Below are 19,562 nucleotides of genomic sequence, written 5' to 3'. Positions count from 1 at the left end.
GACAAGCCGTGAAAGCCCTATGGAAGGGAGTTCCAGGACTTTCCCTCCTTTTCCTATGGCCGGTAAGAGGCCCATCATCCCTGCCTTTCCTCACAATTAAATTTTTTTGGGGCCCTGGCATGCTTGTGTCCCTGATTCTGAATTTCTCCATTGCCTCCCACTTCTTATTTACCTCAAGTCCTGCCTCTCAGGCTCATCTTCCAATTGCTATTAAGGTGTAGGGAGTCCCTGGGATGCACAAACCCCACCAATTGTAAACTTTCCTGATTTTCAGAGAACTGAAATTCTTTAACTCTTCTGGTTAGTTTCATATATGGTTAAGACTCCTGATCTGGGGCCTCCCTAGTGACACAAGGGGTTAAGTCTCAGCACTATGAAGCTATCAGCAGCCACTGCAGCACTATTTCTTTTCTTTCTTTTTTTTTTTTTAAAGATTTATGTATTTATGCATATAAGAACTGGGGTACAGGCCAGAGGTGTGGATGGTGAGAGGATTCACCAGAGACAGAGTGGGGAACAGAACAGACAGACTGACTAAAATACACTGCTGAGGGGAGCTACAGGTCAGTCAGGAGAGATTTGCTGTGCCATGTGGGTTGCTCCCTGGCCAGGGATCCAACTTGTGCTGCAGTGGCTGCAGTCAGCTTCATAGGTTGCGTCTTAACCCATTGCACCACCAGGGAGGCCCTGCAGTACTATTTCTATCCCAGGCCAGGGAGCTGACCCACATGGCCCAGTGGGCCTCTCCTGTGTTCCCACCCCAACAGTGTATTTCAGTAGCTCCACCTGTTCTGTTCCCCACTCTGTCTCTGGTAAATCCCCTCACACACACACACACCCTCCGTACCTCTACCCTACACCCCAGTTCTTGTATACATAAATAAATAAATCAATCTTTAAGAAACAGACTCCTGATCTGAAGACCCTAGAATTAGTATGAAAACAGAGACTTAATTGACTTAATTTCTCTGCTATCCCAGTCTAACACCAGAGGAGCAAAGAGTGAGTGAGGCAGAAACTACCCCCTTTAAATCTCTTGCTCCTAGAATTTAGCAGATGTTAACCATCAACTACACGACTGGCTAGTCCATCGTGCTGGACCCAACCAATCATCGAATAGTGAGTGGCCAAGGTTCAAGATCTCCCAGAGCTGGCATAGGTATCTGTCTCCTCAAATACATGTGTCATCTTTTCTTCTTTAACATTCCTAGGTGGGACCCCCCGGTCTCCTTATATGAATTCTGACATGAAGCATTGAGTCTTCTTTGTGGCATAGAAACGTTACTGGGATTTTAACTTTCAGTGAGCTTCTCCAGTTAACCGGTCAGGGCCTGTGTCAGGACCAGCGGTGAGTAGAAGAGATATGATTATTTTATCTTTCAGATGAGCTCAGGGACTGCCTCGCTGTTTGGGCAGAACTGGGGTGTTCGAACCCGGGTTCCCTTAGCTTTCTCATTGTGCTCTTGAGTCTGTTCTCTCTGAACCCTGGAGGATGCTGCTGCCCTCCCACCCCTGCTACCTCCTATTCACCCAAGCGCCACAACTGTCCTGTCCAGAAAGGCCATTCTTGCATCTAAGCAGCCTATGGTTTGGGTGGAACGACTAGGAACCCAAAGAAAACAGAATCTTTGATAACTTTCTGCAGTTTTTAGGGAATTATCTCGAAAATATAGACTTGGACACGGTGGAGGAGGGCGCAGCAGAGTGGGTCAGAGCAAACCCCTCAGCTTTGCGTATTTCTCCACAGCTCGGACCCACTCCAGAGTCCGCTGGGCTGCGCTCCTCCAGGCCCCCAAGTCTGTGACTGGCCCGCAGGGAGGGGGCACGGGGCTGCAGCCCGGGACAGCGCCGGTCGCTCCAGTCACAGTTCAAAGCGCAGGGGGCGCGTCCGCCGCCCAGCCGGGAATGTCCGGCCGCTTAAAGCGCTCGCCGGCTCTTTTGTTCCCTACACCGGGCCTCCGGGGAGAGGGGGCTGGGGGAGGGGACCCGGAGGGGAGGAAGGGGGGCGACGCGCGGAGGGAGGAGGGCGGGGCGGGCGCGGGCGGTGCGAGTGAGGAGCGCGCACCCTGGGCGAGGCTGACAGATCGCCGGGGTGGGTGCAAGATGGCGCAAGCGGCGCTCCCCCTGCGCCCCCGGCGCTCCTGAGCCGGCATGTGGCCCAGCCCCCCGCCGCCCGGGCTCGGCCCCGGCCAGAGCCCCGGCCCCGGCCCCGGCGCCGGCCCCGCGGGACGCTGTGAGCCGCGAGAGGCCCCGGAGCCGCGCGTTGCCGAGCGGAGCGGACCGAGAGCCCCATGGCTGCTCCGCGCACCGCGCCCCCGCGCCGGCCACGGCTCCTGCTGCCGCTGCTGCTGCCGCTGCTGCTGCCGGCGCCGAGCGACGGTGAGCCGGGGCCCTCGCGACCCGGGAGGCTGCGCCCCGAGCCCCCCTGGAGCCAGGCGGGAGTAAGCGGGCGCGAGGGGCGGACCTGGGGAGCCCCGCGCGGACCTGCGAGCGGACCCCGAGCGGCGGGGACTTGCGGGAGAAAGGGGGCCGGGCGGGCTGGGGCGGAGCCCGGGAAGAGGGCACGGAGGCCGGGCTGCCGGGCGACCGGGGAGTATCACGACCCGCCACCCCCTGGGAAAGCCGGGCTCAGCCCGCGGAGGCTCCGACTCAGGGCAGGATCCGGTCCCTGGTCCGAGGGGCGAGGAGCGCGGCAAAGCTGCGGCCGGGCTGCTGGGCTAGAGTTGGGCGAGGAGGAAACGCGCCGGGGGAGCCCGCTGGGCTGAGTCCCTCCTAAGGTGGGTGAACTGGGGTGCGCGGAGCCGGGCAGCGCGCACCGAGGAGCCCAAGGCGGCCGAGGCAGGAGGCAGCAGACCCGGGGCGGAGGCCGGGACCCCGAGGCTGCGCGGGGCGGAGAGGGCGCGCCCTGGATTCGGAGCTGGGACTGGACTGGAGAGCGCAGGAGAGACGGGAGGGGGAGAAAGGTTTGCGAGGGCTGCGGCTGGTGAGGAGAACACCGGGAGAAGCCCGCGAGCTGAAGCCGGGAAAGGGAAGCCGGCGCGGGACGCAGGAACCGCGGGGATGCGCACGTGCCCGCCCTGCGCAGCGCGCAGCGGGGCGTCCCTGCCCGGCTCCGCCCGGGCTGCGGGCTCTCTGTCCCGAGCTCCGTCGCCGCTACCCGGTTCCCCCAGTGTAGTAAGGGATGCATCTAGCGGGCAAAGGCTGCAATCTAGTCCTTTACCCTCGCACCCCAAGTTCTCAGCAGACCCTCACCGGGGCGGTGTTTTCTCCTCAACCCGGTAGAAGCAAGGTAGCGCGTCCGCATCTAGGAGAAACTTCATGTACCCGCGGCGAGACTGGGTTGGGTTGGAAGCTGAGGCAACTGAAGCGCTGGGCGTGGGAAGTAGAGGTAGGAGTTTGAAGGGGTGAAAGTCTCAAATGTCTGAAAATATCGCCAGCGCTCTCCTTGCTCCCGCACTCACCGCCGCGCCTCCCCCAGCCTGTGAGGGCGCTGGTCTTTGGGGCGGGGCCAGCTCCGGGAATGCTAGGTCCCTGGAAATGTTGGGGGTACCTTGGGGTGAGGAGGGGTGGGGGTGTCGGGGGAGAGGCTTGTGGCCTCCCTTTCAAACTTGATGGGTTTATTTCTCCTGGAGTAAAGTTCTAGCTGGCCTGGTAAATTACTCATTGGAGAAGTTGGCGACTTGGCATCACGCCTGGGATTAGAGTCCTCGTGCTTCCTGTCAGGCTTCCCGGTTCCCTGATCACCCTCGTTTCCCTTTCCTTCCCTCTCTTCCAGCTCATTTTTGTTCTGCAAGAGCTTTAGGATTACTGCAGAGGTTCTAGGAACCTCCCTCTTCCTGAATTTTGGAAAATCTGCTTTGGCATTTGGTACCCCTCATCTCATCTCATGACAAAAGCAAAACCACCAAAGCCAGAGCATCCTAGGGGAGGGGCGGTGGGGCTGGGCCACAGCCTAGCCTGTGCTTGGATATTGGGCCTCCAAACCCTGCTCCCTGTCAGGCATCAGACCGGGCCTCTGCTGGTTTAGCCAGCAAAAGGAAGTAATCATTTATTACTCTCACATTATATTTGTTTAGAACTTTTAACTTTTCATAGTACCTTTGAGCCTGTTAATCATGTTCTGCAACCTGTATTGTTCCTGATTTAAACAGATGAGGACTGGAAAGTCAGGACAGGTGAACACGTTACCTAAATCCTCACCTTGAAAGTCTGTGGGGCTTCAGTGCTTAATCAGAGTGACCAGAAACTACAGAAGTGTGACCAGAAGTGGCAGAAACTGCAGTGAAATCAGTTTTGCTTTTGTAACCTGGCTTTGCAACTATTAACTCGGAGACGCTGGACACATTGCTTGACATCTCTCTGCTTCAGTTTCCTTATCTATAAAATAGCCAATGATACAAATAATATCTATCTCTCTGAGATGTTCTACTAAGAACTACTGATTCAGTAAAATACTACATGAGACAGCACTTTGTAATGCATGAACTTCTATATATACTAGGGACTCCTTTTAACATTACAGAAAGATGCACAGATCCAGGGCACCTGAACCCCTGTGTGTGTTCTTCCTGGCCACTCATTCCACACTAACCTCACCATCTCTCCTGCTCAATGCAGGTCTTGGCCACTCCCCTGAATTGGCATTTGCTGTGGAGCCAAGCGATGATGTTGTAGTCCCTGGGCAGCCTGTACTGCTAGGCTGCAGGGTGGAAGGGACCCCTCCAGTTCGAGTCACCTGGAGGAAAAACGGAGTGGAGCTGCTGGAGAGTACCCACTGCACCTTGCTGGCCAATGGGTCCTTGATGATCCGTCACTTTCGCCTGGATCTCGGCGGCAGCCCTTCAGATGAGGGCGACTATGAGTGCGTGGCTCAGAACCGCTTTGGACTGGTGGTCAGCCGGAAGGCTCGCATCCAGGCTGCAAGTAAGTTGACACCCCTTACTTCTTTCCTCCCGGGCTGAGGATCCAGGGTCAGCCTAGGTAGGGTTGGGGAAACAGACATGGTTCCATTTTAAGCAAACTTCTAGAGACTATTTTCTCAGCATGGGTTAGTTGAGAGGTACATTGTTTGTGGTGGTGGAATTATATCATACCCTCAGTTATCTGATTGGAATGTGATTTGACAAGAATGTAGCCAAACAGTGTTGGGGAGAGATGGAGAAAGAAGGAAGAGCTTTATCCAACTCTTGGATCAGTGTGTCTTAGTTTCCACAAATACTGTGAGCTTCCCAGACCACTGAGTATGAGTTTTAAGTTTAAGGATAACCAGCTGTCATATTTTATGGGTGATTTAGAAGAATTTTGAAAGGTAATTTTGACCATATGCAATTTTTAAGTTAATGCTGACTTTTAAACACTTTGAGTAGGGTAAAACCTCACTCTGTTAGTAACATTGCTCTGAAATTTGCCAACAGTTTGCTTTACAAAAGATATGGCAGAATAATTTCAGTTATTGCAATGATGACATTACTCCCACTCATCTATACTGATATGCTTTAAAAAAATCAGCTTAATTGAATTATAATTGACAGATAAAATCGTGAGATGTTTAAAATGGACATTGTGGTGGTTTTATATCTGGTGGGCTTTTTTGAATGGGAGAGAGTTGGTTAAGCAAGGTGTTTCAGCTCCAGTTGAGCTTCACTTGTGCTAATGAACCTCCAATTGTTGTGATAAAAGGATCGCTGTGGTTTACTGCTCTGTCCTGCAAAAATTCTGTTATTCTTTAATCTGTGCACACTGATGGGTGTGTGTTGCATAAATCAGAATAATCTATCTCCAGGTGGAAAGTGTGTCCCATCTATATCTTTATCCTGGGGGAGGGTACCCCTTAAAGAGCCTGCTTTAACTTTTCTAGGTAATAATTCTAGCTCACACTTATTAAGCACTTGCAGTGTGCTGGACATCTTGCCTGAGCACTTTACATGTGTGATCTCATTTAATCATCACAGCCACCCAGGGAGGTTGCAGTTATCCCCTTTTACAGATGAAAAAACTGAGACTCAGTGGGGTTCAGTGACATCCTAGCATGCAGAGGAGCAGGACTGCACTCTCCCTCTTACCTCCTGTGCATGCTGCCACCTCCCTAGTCTGACCGCTGACAAGTTTCTTCCTGGTTCTGAGAGCATGTGTACAGTTGCTCTGAATGGCTGGTGAGTGATGAATGTTCTGAGGCGGGAGCCCTCTCGTTGAGCTTAAGTTGCCCCTTTGTTCTACAGAAGGCTGGTCCAGGCCCCCATATGGAGCTTTCTGGGAGGCAGCCCTGGACCTTGAGACCAATCACTTATGGCTCAGCAACCCCTCCTTCCCCGGCCCTCCTGGCGGTGTGGGGGAGGCTGGTGCAGTCTCTGAGCAGATGGCTGGGTGTGAGGAAGACAAGCATGGACGCGGGATGGGGACCCAAGGATGATTTGCGGGTGGGAGAAATGAGCGTTCTCAGGAAGATGACCTCACGCCCTCCCTGGCCTGCGTTCTCTTGCTGGGGAATAGATGACCCTGGGTCTCCAGCCCACAGTTCTGGAGATAAATCCCAGGTATCTATGTTTAGGTAACTGCAAATGTGCCTTTCTATAAATGGTAATACCTTTAAGATCTGTGATGTCCTTAAACTCCTCATAGTGTATAAGAAATTGAACTGTGGGCTCTGACTGGGGAAAGGGCCAGTGGGTAAGGTCAGCCTGGTTAATCCTTTAGTTTCCTGGGGACAGCTGGGGGGGACTTGCTGGCAGTCTGATATGGCCTTTCTCCGCACACAGCTTGTGTCCTCATGGGGGAATGCTCGGATACCAAGCAACCGGGTGGCTGGATCCCTTTTTCTCACTTCACAGGCTGATGTCCCTAGAAACCTCCAAAGCTGATTAGCTGCCTGGGTTTTCTCCTTTGGTAATAACTCCCTGCCCACGTGCCCGCAGGCACTGCAGATGTTGTGTGACATGGGAGTGTGCCTTACTGAAAAGGTGTGAGAAACCCTCTGGAGCCCCCTACTTCTGCCTGTTCCACAGAGGCTGATGGGGAGGGGGCCTGCTAAGCACCCCTCACAGCCACAATCTCCCCAGTGGACTACTCTGCAAGGCAGACAGGGGCTCAGGTCTGGGTGGGGCCTGCTGTGCATCTGAATTCTCTATGGCTGGGAGTGACACCCTCTATCCTGCTGGGCTCTGATGCTGCTGTTGAACACTGGTCTAACCAGGGTGACTAAACTGCAGACTGGTTTCTTGGGGGCTTCATTCCCATGTGTCTCCCTTTTAGGATGGAGTGGCTCGGGATCCTAAGAGTGCTTGTTCTTCTAGCATATCTGATTTCACTGCCTTGTATATGCTTTCTAGTTTGGAGGCTGAAGATTGTTAACAATGAGACCCTGGACAAGTTAACATCTCCATGGCCCGGTCTACTCATTTGTGAACTGTGCATAGTCCTGCTTTGTGGGATGGTTGTGAGAACCAACACTCCCACACTTTGCCTGACACATAGGAGGCTCTCGGTACTTATTCATCATTTAAAGGCCATTTCACTGACATGGCCAGCAAAAGCAACCTGCCTGGATCACCTCCCGGGCCCTAGCTTTCTCCCTTACTGGGATCCAGTTAAGGAGTACTCCTGGGAAATCTATCAGGGGTGGAATTGTTGGAGCCCAAGTGCAACTTGTTCTGTTTGAACCCCTTTCTGGGAGGGCCTGGGAATTTTCGCGAGTTTCTGGGCATGAGTTGAAGCTGGACTGGGCTGTGAGATGCCCCCCTGCCATCCTTATGGAGGGGCTCCCAGGAAGATATGTGGGCTCCCTGACCCCATGGGGACTTGTGCATTGACTCACACCTGTTGAGGTCTGTGTGCCTGGATGACCCCAAAGAGAGGTGGGAACTCTGTAGGGAGGGGGAGGTGATTGGGGGATGCATTCCCAGCGCCCCTTAGGCAAAATCCTTTAGTCCCTGCCCCTACTTCCTGGCCTCAGTTTATGGCCTCAGGCCCTTGGGGAACTGGAGTGAGGAGATATATGATCTCGTGCAGGACTTCATGAACTTTATTGTGCCTGTGAATTACCTGGGTGTCTTGACACTACTCAGTTTTTGAATCAGTAGGTCTAGGCCAAGGCCTGGGGTTCTGCATGTCTAACAAGACTCAGGTGATGCTGATGGTGCTGGTCCACAGGTGCTAGAGAAATGACCACTCTCACATAAATTGCTGGTTAGGGGGGTCTGTGGGCAGCAGGGTGAAGACCAAACTCTTGGACTTCAGGGTCAAGGGTTCACTCACCAGGTGAGTTTGAACACTTGCTTTGTCACTCATTGATCATGTGTCCTTTGCAATAAACTTTTTTCTTTTTTAAAGATTTATTTATGCATACAAGAGCTGGGGTGCAGTCCAGAGGTATGGGGGGTGAGAGGATTCACGAGAGACAGAGTGGGAAGCAGCAGGTGAGACAGGAGAGGTCTGCTGCACCATGTGGGTTAGCTCCCTGGCTGGGGATCGAACTTGCGCTGCAGTGGTGGCTGATAACTTGACAGTGCTGAGACTTAACCCCTTGCGCCACCAGGGAGGCCTTGCAATAAACTTGAGCCTCAGTGTTCCCTATCTGAAGCAGTGGGCATAATCCTGTCAGCCTGTGGGGCTGTTGGAGGATTAAAAAAGGTGATAATTGTAAAGTACCTGGCTCAGGGAGTAGCATCAAGGAAGTGCTCATTAAGGGTTATTGTTATTAAGTTTATTGTTATTGGTACTGCTAGGTATTGACCACTAAATTAGGTTTTAGGCCAGCCTGTCAAAATTTTGGCAAAGTACTCAGTGAGCCAGGACTGGGTCCCCACCCAGTCTGAAGCCATCTTGGCTAGGCAGGCCTAGGGGTGGATATGAGAGTGAGTGGTAAATCCAAGATATGGGAACAACCTAAATGTCCTCTGATGGATAAATAAAGAAAATGTGGTACACACACACACATAAGTGCGCATGCACACATGAATATTATTGTGTCATAAAAAGAGAAGGAAATCCTCTCACTTGCAACAATACAGATAAATCTGGGGGATTTTTTAAAAAAATATTTTTATTTTTATTTATTTATTTATGCATACAAGAGCTGGGGTACAGGCCAGAGATGCAGGAGGTGAGAGGATCCACCAGAGACAGAGTGGGGAACAGAACAGGCAGACTGACTGAAATACACTGCTGAGGGGAGCAGTGGGTGAGTCAGGAGAGGTCTGCCTCACCATGTGGGTTCCTCCCTGGCTGGCCGGGGAATGAACTCCTGCTGCAGAGGCTGTGGATTGCTTCATAGTGCGGTGCTTAACCCCTTGCACCACGAGGGATGCCCAAATCTGGGGGATATTATACTAAGTGAAATAGAACTGGAAGTGAAAGACAAATACTGTACAGTATCACTTATATGTGGAATAATTAAAAAAAAAAAAAGACAGATAAGAAAGCTGATTTTCAGAGAATGGGCAAACGGATACCAGTTGGGTAGACTAGCCACTCTGTAGAACTCACACTGTGTGACCTTGGGCAAGTCACTAACCTCTCTGAGCCTCAGTTTCCTCATCTTTAAAATAAAGGAACTAATACTTACCAAGGAGGAGTGGTGTGCAGATCATCAATGATAGTGTGCATAAAGAACTTCACATGGTGTAGGTACAGAATATATGAAAAGTGTTCCCTGGGCCTCCCTGGTGGTCTAGGGGTTCCATCTCAGCGCTATCACCTCTAACGCCTGAGTTCCATCCCCAGCCAGAGAGCTGGCCCACATATGACGCAGCAGACCTCTCCTGTCTCGCCTGCTGCTCCCCTTAGCAGTATATTTTGTGGTAATTTTTTTTAAAGATTTATTTATATATGCGTACAAGAGCTGGGGTACAGGCCAGAGATGTGGGGGGTGAGAGGATCCACCAGAGACAGAGTGGGGAACAGAACAGGCAGACTGAATCACACTAGCAGTGTATTTTAGTAAAATCTGCCTTTTCTGGGCCTCCCTGGTGGTGCAGGGGTTAAAAACAGTGCTATCAAGTTATTGCCAGCCACTGCAGCAAGAATTTGATTCCCCAGCCTGCCCGGAGGTGACCCACAGGGCGCCTCAGATCTCTCTTGTCTCACCTGCTGCTCCCCTCAGCAGTGTATTTCAGTCAGTCTGCCTGTTCTGTTCCCCACTCTGTCTCTGGTGAATCCTCTCACACCCCCCACACTTCTGGTCTGCACCCCAGTTCTTGTATGCATATATAAATAAATCTTTAAAAAAATCTGCCTGTTCTGCTCCCCACTTTTTCTCTGGTGAAACCTCTCACCCCTTGCCCCCCAACACAAACCTCTGGCCTATACCCCAGTCCTTTTATGCAAAAATAAATCTTTAGGGACTCCCCTGGTGGCGCAGCGGTTGAGCGCTGGACTGCGAGGCTGCAGCCTCTGCAGCGCTGGTTCGTTCCCCGGCCGCCGGTGAGGGTCCCACAAAAAAAAAAAAAAAAAAAAATCTTTAAAAAAAGTTCCTTAATGTTGATTTAATTTTTAATTTAGTTAATTTGCATTTTAATAATATTCTTTAAATATCATTATTTTGGGGAAGTAAGAAAGGCAAAAAATGTGAAATTCTAAGCTCCCTTAATTGTGCTGGTTCTCTGGTGATCTAAGACACCTAGAAAGAGGCAGTGAGTCTAGTGAGGGGAGAAAAAGCCAGTTTTAGTGCCCTCCTGTCTCCACCTCAGCCAGTCACCTATTTCTTGGGCCCTGGATTATCCACATCTAAGGTGAATCTCAGCCTTAGGGAGGGCAGATTAACCAGCTGCTCTGGAATCCTCTTTCAGCTGCAGGAGCCATGGTCATGTGGATCTGGATATAGGGTCTCAGCAAAGCCATGTGTAACTAGGTCTGGGTGGGGTCTGGAGAACTATGGACTGGAACAACCAACTTGGGGGCCTCAGCATGTATAGGGAGCCCTGAAGTGTCTCTGAGTAGGGTAGTGGGTAGTGGAGGAAAGTGGCTCCTGGCACAGTAGCTGCTAACCCTGGAGCCCTTTGTCACCTGGAGGTTATATGCTCAGGCCTGGTGTGGGGAACCCAAGCTTTTCTCTCCTCCTTGAAGGGCAGCTCGGCTGAGGTATCCTTGAGGAAGTCTGACCCTACAACACACTCATCTGCCTACCTGTTAGGGCAAGAAGCAGGTGCTACAGCTGAAATGTCCTTGTGATGAGCAAGGCACCACACATAGGCTGCTTTCACGCCAGGGAGCTCACCTGTGTGTAGGCTGTGGACAGAGGTGCAATAGGTGGGGTTCAACCCCTAAGACCTGCCAGTCAGTACTCCACAGACTAACCCCTTCTGGCACTCCTGAGAAACTGTAAAGTGCAATGGAAAGTCTCTTGGCTGGACACCTAGAGCCATATGTGGCTCTGGGCAAGTCATTCACCATCCCTGGGCTTTGCTTTTCTCATGCCAAGTCGGGGTGGTTGGACAAAAGTTTCCTCTGCTCTAATAAGTCTTTGTCACTGTCCTCAGGATGCCTGCCCTTGCTGGGCCTTTTCTCAGTCTATTCCTGCCTCTTCTCATCTCTCACTCCTCATCTCATCCTTCCTCAAAGACCACTTAGCTTATGGTAATTTCTTCGTCCTCCTATGGGGGAGGTAGGAGGCATTCAGGCTCACCCTTCCTCTCTCTGATGGCCACTTGCATTGTTAAGTAACTGTTTTGTGCCTGGCTATGCCATCTGTCTCTCCCAACTAGATTTTAAGTTCCTGGAGGACTTCTTTTTTTCATTTGTATTTCTCTTGTGTCCTGCCTGTGGAGGTTGGTAAAAACTAAATGAACATGTGGTCCTCTGGGTCCAAAGCTCTGTCTCTCTTGTTTCTTTCTGCTTCTATTTTGCGCTCTGTCTCAGTCTGTCTCTCCCTGCCTGGTAATTGATAGCATAGCTCACAGGAACAGAAGCTTGTGAACAGGCAGGATCGGCAGGGGAATATAACACACTCAGGGCAGGATCATGGGGTGGCTGCTGTTGCTGTGTGTTTATCTCTGGAGGAACTGAGACTCTCTCTTTCTCGCCAGATGGGATGTGAATCAGAGACTAAATTGCTTCGTACCCCTCCATGCCTATGTTTTAGGGTCTCTGCTTCAGATTTTATTTCCTGGCTGGATGAGGCCTGTGTCCTCACATGCACTGGCCCCAACGATAGGGGGAGGGCCCCCTCGCTCTCACCCGCAGGACTTGAGTGTGGAAGTTGATCGCTTCTGGTTCCCACACCTTGGCTCCACTGTCGCAGGCAGCCAGCTGGCCCCTTGAACACAATGTGCAAATCTTCTCTGTTCCTGTTCCCGGCATTGTCCGTGGCCGGGTGCCTTGGCTGGGAATGTGGGCCGGTGAATAGGAGAGGCATTTGCAGCCTGCAAATGAAACAGGCCCCCCAGCCCCCCTTAACCCTCTGTCCCCTCTCCGCCCCCAGGGAGAAAGGACTTTTTCACTCCTGGCCTTCTTGTATTGCCTTTCCCTCTCCTCTCCAGAGTCCCTGCAGGCTCCTGTGTGTGTGTGTGTGTGTGTGTGTGTGTGTGTGTGTGTGTGTGTGTGAGAGAGAGAGAGAGAGAGAGAGAGAGAGACTTTTCACAGTAGCTTGAAGGCTGTTCTACACAGCCTTCAATAAAAGTGGAACGGAACAGAAGGGCACCCAGGAAAACCAAATAGCTCACTGCCGTCTTTGTTTAAACTGGACTGACTGATTCCAAAAATGTCTTCCTTGTGTAACTAATCTGTGGCACCCTAAGAGTCTCTGGCTATAGCCGTGTTGCAACAGGAATATAGAAATCAGTAGAGTGTGTGTGTGTGTGTGTGTGTGTGCACGTGCACCACACGGACCTCTGTGGGTACCTGAGCATACAGGTGTGTGTCTGAAGGATGTATATGGGGGCCCAGGGTTGGAGTCCAGCTCTCCCCTAAGGGTCTTCTTGTGGGATTCCTTCTCCCATTGAGCAGCGTGGCCAGGCTAGAGAGATCGAGTGGACAGGACTACTGCAGGGCAAGACGCAGGGGTAGATGATTTCATTAGGTCATGCAAGAGGCTGATAGCAGACAACTGAAGTGAGAGAGGAGGGAAGCGAGCCCTAGGTCACTGGTGGATGGGCACATGGGCGTGGTCGCAGCACCTCTGGAGTCTCAGCCATAGTTTTCTTGTTCATTAGACTGGTGCCAACAATCTGGCTGCAATCTGAGCCTGCTGGCCTGTGCTGCTCCATCCTCCCTAAAGGCCCATTCCATTTCTGGGCTTGCTCTCCTCTGTCCCTAACTTTGCTCATTTGTCCTAAGAAATGCTAGCCCTTTGTGACTGCTCTCACATGTAAGGGAAGAACAGAAGAGAGCGATCTCTATGGATGGGTGCAGCCCCTTGAGGAGGGGTAGCTGCATAGGTGATACTGGGATCCTAAAATGTTGAAAAGCAGAGGTCCAGCAAAAGAAAAAGTGGGAGGATCTCTGGGCCAGACCAGAGATCCCAAGGACATGCAGGGGAGGGGAATGGGGGCTTAGCAGAGGCCGGTCAACCTCCTGATTTAGGCAGAGGGAGGAAAATTTGATGCTTGCTTCCCAGCTTTCCCCACTAGACATTTCCATCTCTTCTTATGATCTTGGTCTTCTGTGCTTCAGCCTTTGATATACCTCCCCCAGAAATCCCCCTCCCCTGCTTTCCTGTGAGGCCACACTTAGCATCTTTGTCTTTATCATCCCCAGCCCCAGTTTCTCCTGCCCTGTCCTATCAACTGGCTTCCTTTCTCCACTCCTTTTTCTCTTTATTCTTTTGTCCTTCTTCCTGCCTCTTTCTACAACTATGGCAATTCCTGTGTCCACCATCCTCTGCTGTGCTTGAGGGAGAACCTCTGAGGAGCCAAAGTAGGTGAGTTCAGAGATAGGAAGAGGAAAGACTAAGAGGATAATGCTCAAAGAGGTCCCCAAAGAAAGGGGTCCATGCCCCCCCTCCAGCAGGTCAGAGGAGCCCTGGGGCATCTGTTCATGGAGAGCAATCTGAGAACTTGGCCCCTGCTTGGGGCCTGTCTCTGAGCCGGACACTGACCACAGTGGGTGGTGGGGGCAGCTCGGGGCTGCGCTCTGGAATGCTGGTGTTGGGTTGCAGTGCAGATGCGAGCAGTGATAATGGGCAGGAACTGGACTTTCTGGTCTGGCTGCTGCCCCCAAGGCCACTGGAATGTGAGGGGGGGACTAGCGGGAGGCCCTGGGGACTTGGGGTGGGCAGATGGAGACCAGACCACCTAAATGGAGAGGAGGGGGCAGACCACCAGGAGAGAGGACCAAGTTCTAGCCGTTTCACTGAGTTGCAGGCTGCAGCAAAAGAACCCTAGAATCTCAGCCCATTCAGGACTTTGGAGGTCTCCCAGCCCCAGGGTAGGATCACAGGCCTCATCCAGTGCTTTGGGAGAAACCAGAAATTCATGTGGCCCAACCTTCTCTTTTGACATTTTACAGGGTGGAAAACTGAGGCATCAGTGGGTACTCTGCCCAGGGCTGTGGTTGGTCCTCTAGCCGGGGCAGGTAAGAGAGCCAAGAGAGCCTGTTGAGTCCCTGCTTCTCACCTCCCCCTGCGACTCATGGGAAAGATAGGTATTTTTATATATTACCCCCCAGGCAGATTGACACACATACTGCTGCTTTTCTTGTGTCCTGCCCTGCCGATGCAGGCTGTCTATAGTCGTGGTTCTGAATGCAGGTGTCAAGCAGAAATGTGGGCTCCTGACATCTCTGGCATATTACAGAGGGCCTCTGCATTTCTAGAGCACCCTGGATGCTGAGCTTGTTATAGAACAGCCCCGATATTGAACGGGTTCCTGGCTGTGGTCCTCACCCGCGCGCTTACAAGGGACTTATGAATACTCCACTACAGGCACACACAAAAGGTTCATAAAAGGTTTATTTACAAGGGAAAAGGAAATAAGGAAAATGTACAACTCAGGGAGAAAATAGGGAAATAAAGTCTTTAATGCATCCTACCCGATCCGACGACCTGGAAACCCAAAGTCACTCAGAGTGGCCGGACGCTGCGAGCTGGCGGAGAGCCAAAAAATGGGGGATCCCCTCCAAAGCCCCCATGTCTGGCTTTATACCACACCTGGCTGCTTAACCCCACCCTCAGGTCCCAGCCACCTTCCCTTTGGTGGTGATGGGATTTGGAGTTCCCACTGTCTTTTGGCTTTGGTCTGGGGTGGGGGTGGAGTCCACAAAGCCTGTATGGAATTAGCTTTAGGACATCCTTTTCCCCTGACAAGAGGATTCACCAGAGACAGAGTAGGGAACCGAACAGGCAGATGTACTGAAATACACTGCTGAGGGGAGCAGTGGGCAAGCCAGGAGTGCTATGTGGGTCACCTGTGTTGCAGAGGCTGCGGATAGCTTCACATTGCTGTGCTTAACCCCTTGTGCCACCAGATAGGCCCTGAGCTGAGTAGTTTGAGAGCTACTTGTATGCCAGCACTTGGGGTGAACTAACTAGTAGTAACAGAATTAGTCCTAGTAATGTGGGGCTACACAGTCTTAAACCCTTTGTATTAATTTACTTGATCTCCACAACAATTCCATTAATAGGTTTTACTAGTCCTATTTTACAGATGGGTAAACAGAAGCCCAGCATGGTTAATTATCTTGCCCAAGGGTACTCAGTAAATAGGGAAGCTGAGATTTAAATCCAGCCCTAACCTAAGTGCAGTGGCCTGATTGTCCTTAGAGGGGCTACAGTCCCTGGAGAACATAATCAGCATTAATGACTCAGAAATAGAGTCAGGTACCTTGGGACATGCAGGGTGTGGGGGGGGAGGGGTGACGACGGTGTAGCGCCTTGACGGAAGTGGGACCCAGCCACTGTTGGGTGGGCCAGGCGGGGCTTCAGGCCCCCTACCCCCAGCTGCAGCTAGAGGCCCTTGGATAACCTGCAGCGACAATTAGGTTGAGATGCTCTGGGTGAAGACTGTCCTAGCTGTGATGCTGGGCAGCAGAAGGGTCCAGGTTCCAGGCAGGAAAAGAAGTTGGGAGGATGCTGGGGCTGGGGGTGGAGGTGGGCGTTGCTTCTTCCCACGGAGGAAAGACAAGTTCCCTTCCCCCCCGGGGGCCCCCTCAGCTCCCTTTCCCTTTCTTGTTTCCCGCATAATGACGCTGATTGCTCCACATCTGTCATAATTACTCTTTGTTTGAAAATTCAGAACAAATCACAGGAGAGGGACTGGTGTGGCTTGAGAAGGATCCTTCTCCCCAGGGGGCCTATGTGTGGGGGGCGGGGTAGCAGGGAAAAGCCATAATCAGCCCGGAGGAACCAGGCTGCTGATTGTCCTTGTGCTGTCCCCTTGCCTCAGCCATGACCACAGCCTCAGGGCCAGGTGGCCTAAGGCCTCATGGACTTACATGGCTCCCTTCCCAGGCCACAGTACCTGTCTGCTGTGGTGGCTGGGAGATTCTACCCCCACCACAACCTGAGGGAGGGGTCTGCATTGGGTCCCCTGTCCTTTTGGCCCTACTAAACAATGGGTCAGGCAGCAGGATGCATGATAATCTATGCAGTCCAGCAGGGAGGGGCAGGCTGTATTGGCTGAGACAGTTTAGGAGTCCAAGTACAGGGCAGGGGACCTTACTGGTAGGGGTGCGGGGCCGTTATATCTGGGTGGTGAGGGCTGAAACAGGAACTGAGATGGGTGCTTCCAAAGATTATCAAACCAGACGCTCTTGTGGACCCGATAGTGGTCCTGGAAGCTCAGTGCTTCTTCACACCCACTCTCCAATTTCCTGCCCCCACCCCCAACCTGAAGGTTTTGGAGGCTGATAATTCCGGGGGCAGGTGCCTTGTCCTTTGACCCTGACTACCATAAGCACCTTTCCAGGTCCCCCTCCCCACTCAGCTCCTTCCCACCTGGAATTATGCCTGCAAAGACTGCATACTTCCATGGGGAGAAATCAAGGACCACCTACAAGTCATCCCCAAACCCTACCTGATGTAAACCCCCACATGCTTTTGCCATGGAATGGTGGTGGGGCTACAGATACCATCAAGGAGCTGGAGCACGGTGAGATGTGACTAGACTTGCACCGAGGATTGGGTCTGGGTTCAAGCTTCCTCCCTAGTGTTGCTGGAGCTCCCATGTGTGGGAAATGGGAAGGGGCACTACTTGCCTGTCTTTAGGAGAGCGGCGGAGTGGGGTGCAGGCATTGTGGAGTATAGGGTTCTGTTACCTCTTCAGCAATCTGTTGCTGGGGGCCCTCTTTATTAGGTGTTTTTTTTTTAAGATTTATTTATTTATTTATACAAGCACCAGGTACAGTCAGAAGCATGGGAGGGTGAGAGGATTCACCAGAGCCAGAGCAGGCAGCAGAACAGGCAGACCGACGAAATACACTGCTGAGGGGAGCAGCGGGCGGCAGGAGACCCTTGACCAGTGGCCGAAAATCGAACCGGCGCTGCAGAGGCTGTGGACAGCACCGCTGCGCCACCTGGGCGGCCCTCTCTTTATTAGGTTTCAGTGAGCACTGGAGTCAGCAGGGTGAGGAGCTGGAGTAGTGCTGAGTCCTCGAGACAGGACCCCATAGAAGGTGCCTGGGCTTGGCTTGGGCCAAACACCTCCTCTTGTCCCACTGTTATTGACTGAGGGCCATGGGAGGAGCCTGGACTCCACTCAGGCGTCATCACACTAGCTTCTGTGGCCTCTGTGGCTCCCGCTTCCCTGAGAAGCTGTTTTTGAAATGGAAATATTCAACTTATATTTGTGTGACTTTGGAATCATTAGCTCACCTTCCTGGGCCTCGTACGTGGATGGAGGGAAGGGTCAGTTTCCTGGGGCCCATTTTCCACTTCTAAAATTCTGGGACAGGGCATCCCTCGTGGCGCAGTGGTTGAGCGCCGGGTTGCAAAGCTGCCCGCAGCCTCTGCAGCGCTGGTTTGATCCCTGGCCCCTGGGTGAGGGTCCCACATGGCGCACAGACCTCTCCTGCTGCCCACTACTCCCCTCGGCAGTGTATTTCGTCAGTCTGCCTGTTCTGCTCTCTGCTCTGTCTCTGGTGAATCCTCTCACCCCACACACCTCCGGCCTGTACCCCCATTCTTGTATGCATAAATCTTTTTAAAAAATTAAAAATAAAATAAAATTCTGGGACACTGACTGGATTTTTGTCTTGAGCACAGGGGCTCTCCCCACTTGTTTCCCCTCCCGGCTTCTTTCCAGGGTCACTCTAGCTCGCCCCTCCATCTCCCTCTGTCACGCCTATCTCCAGCCATCCTGGTATATTAAGAAAGGCCTCTTCCTTCAATGACATGTCAAAGTTTTGCAGAAAAACTCTCCTGTCTTTCTCACCATCTTTTGCTCCAACCCTGTCCCCCCACCCTGAGTGGCACCCTCCTAACTCCTGCCAGTTCATGACTCCAAAGGGACCATCGTGGCCCGTGGAACTTGCAGGTTGGAGTTTTGCTATGCGCTCTGGGGGTGGTGGAGAGGGAGGAGGGCAGCGAAGCTGACCCCCATGCAGCGACTCGCTGTCCTCAGGCCGAGTGTCCATGGGAAGAGCATGACTGGGGCAGTGCCGAGCTTTGAAAACCACCCTCTTCCTCACGCTCAGGGAAGGAGGGGTGTCCCCTACCCCAGCACAAAGCAAGCCTGCTTCTTCCTGAGGCAGCCAGATCCAGGCAGGGAGGCAGGTGGGCTGACCTGACCAGCGATGGGCAGGACAATCAGTGTGCATTCAATTAACTCCGCGCCACGCAGTCGCTTGACTGTTATGTCACTGAGCCCGGGGAGGGTCTGTGTGGTGTGAGCAAGAACGTGTGTGTACGTGTGAAGGCATGTGAGTGTGAGTATATGTTGTCTGTGAGTGTGCATGTGTTCTCACTTCCTGGACACAGTGCCTTGGGGGAACTACTCTCTGCGGCTGTCCTGGCCGGTGTGCATGGGAAGGGACGTTTTCACCTCATAACATGCGAACTCTCTCGCCAGCCCAGATCCTGGAACTGGTCTGGGGTTGGAAAATGGAGCAGGAGCGAGGAGGTCCTAGGTTCCCAGCTCCTTTCTTCCCCATTGGCTTGGGGTGCAGGCTAGGGACTTGTGGCAAGGGGCTAGCCAAGCTCGTCGGCAAATCTTTAAATAGGCGAGCTCCAGGAGGGCAAAGGAGTGGAGAGGGTCCTAGAAGGCTGGTAGGATGGAAGACTTGAACAGGGAAGTGGGCACATGGTGCCCTGACAGGTTTGGGGGTGCGCTCATGCTAGTGGCAAACAGGAATGGGGAAGGTGTTTCAGGTTTTGCTAATTCAACCTGAATCTACTCTGCCCTCACTCCCAGCTTACTGCCCGTGTGTCTCAGAACACTGTTGTGGAAACTGAGGCTTAGAGAGCCTGCCTTGGTCCCAGTCCTGGGTATACAGGGTAGGGCAGAAAGGGTCTGGATGCTCTTTCCAACATGCTGATTGGTCAAATGGGGTTTGGACGCTAACTTCAATGTCTGGACCTTAAAGAATTTAAACCCAGTATTTGACTTGTGATAAACAATTCTTGGATTTTTTTTCAGACATCTTCACATCTGATTCATTTTTTGCTCACCCCACTTTTGCTGCTGTTTCTTTTTTTTTCC

General features: G+C 52.3%; 1 protein-coding gene across 1 annotated transcript in view; it reads left to right on the top strand.

Annotated features, from left to right (window-relative positions):
* The first annotated feature begins 2,041 nt into the window (after positions 1–2,041).
* Positions 2,042–19,562, top strand: part of IGDCC3 (immunoglobulin superfamily DCC subclass member 3) — a 46,121-nt gene continuing 28,600 nt past the window's right edge. The window contains exons 1-2 of the mRNA XM_037502732.2: positions 2,042–2,379; positions 4,618–4,923. Of these exons, the coding sequence (XP_037358629.1) occupies positions 2,292–2,379; positions 4,618–4,923 (394 nt within the window). The 5' untranslated portion in view covers positions 2,042–2,291. The remainder of the gene's footprint in view (positions 2,380–4,617; positions 4,924–19,562) is intronic.

This window comes from Talpa occidentalis, unplaced genomic scaffold (genome assembly GCF_014898055.3).
Source record: "Talpa occidentalis isolate TD23 unplaced genomic scaffold, MPIMG_talOcc4v2.1 talOcc4.11, whole genome shotgun sequence".
Lineage (NCBI taxonomy): Eukaryota > Metazoa > Chordata > Mammalia > Eulipotyphla > Talpidae > Talpa > Talpa occidentalis.
The sequence above is the reverse complement of the archived record's forward strand: the minus strand, read 5'-3'. Positions and strand labels throughout refer to the sequence as shown.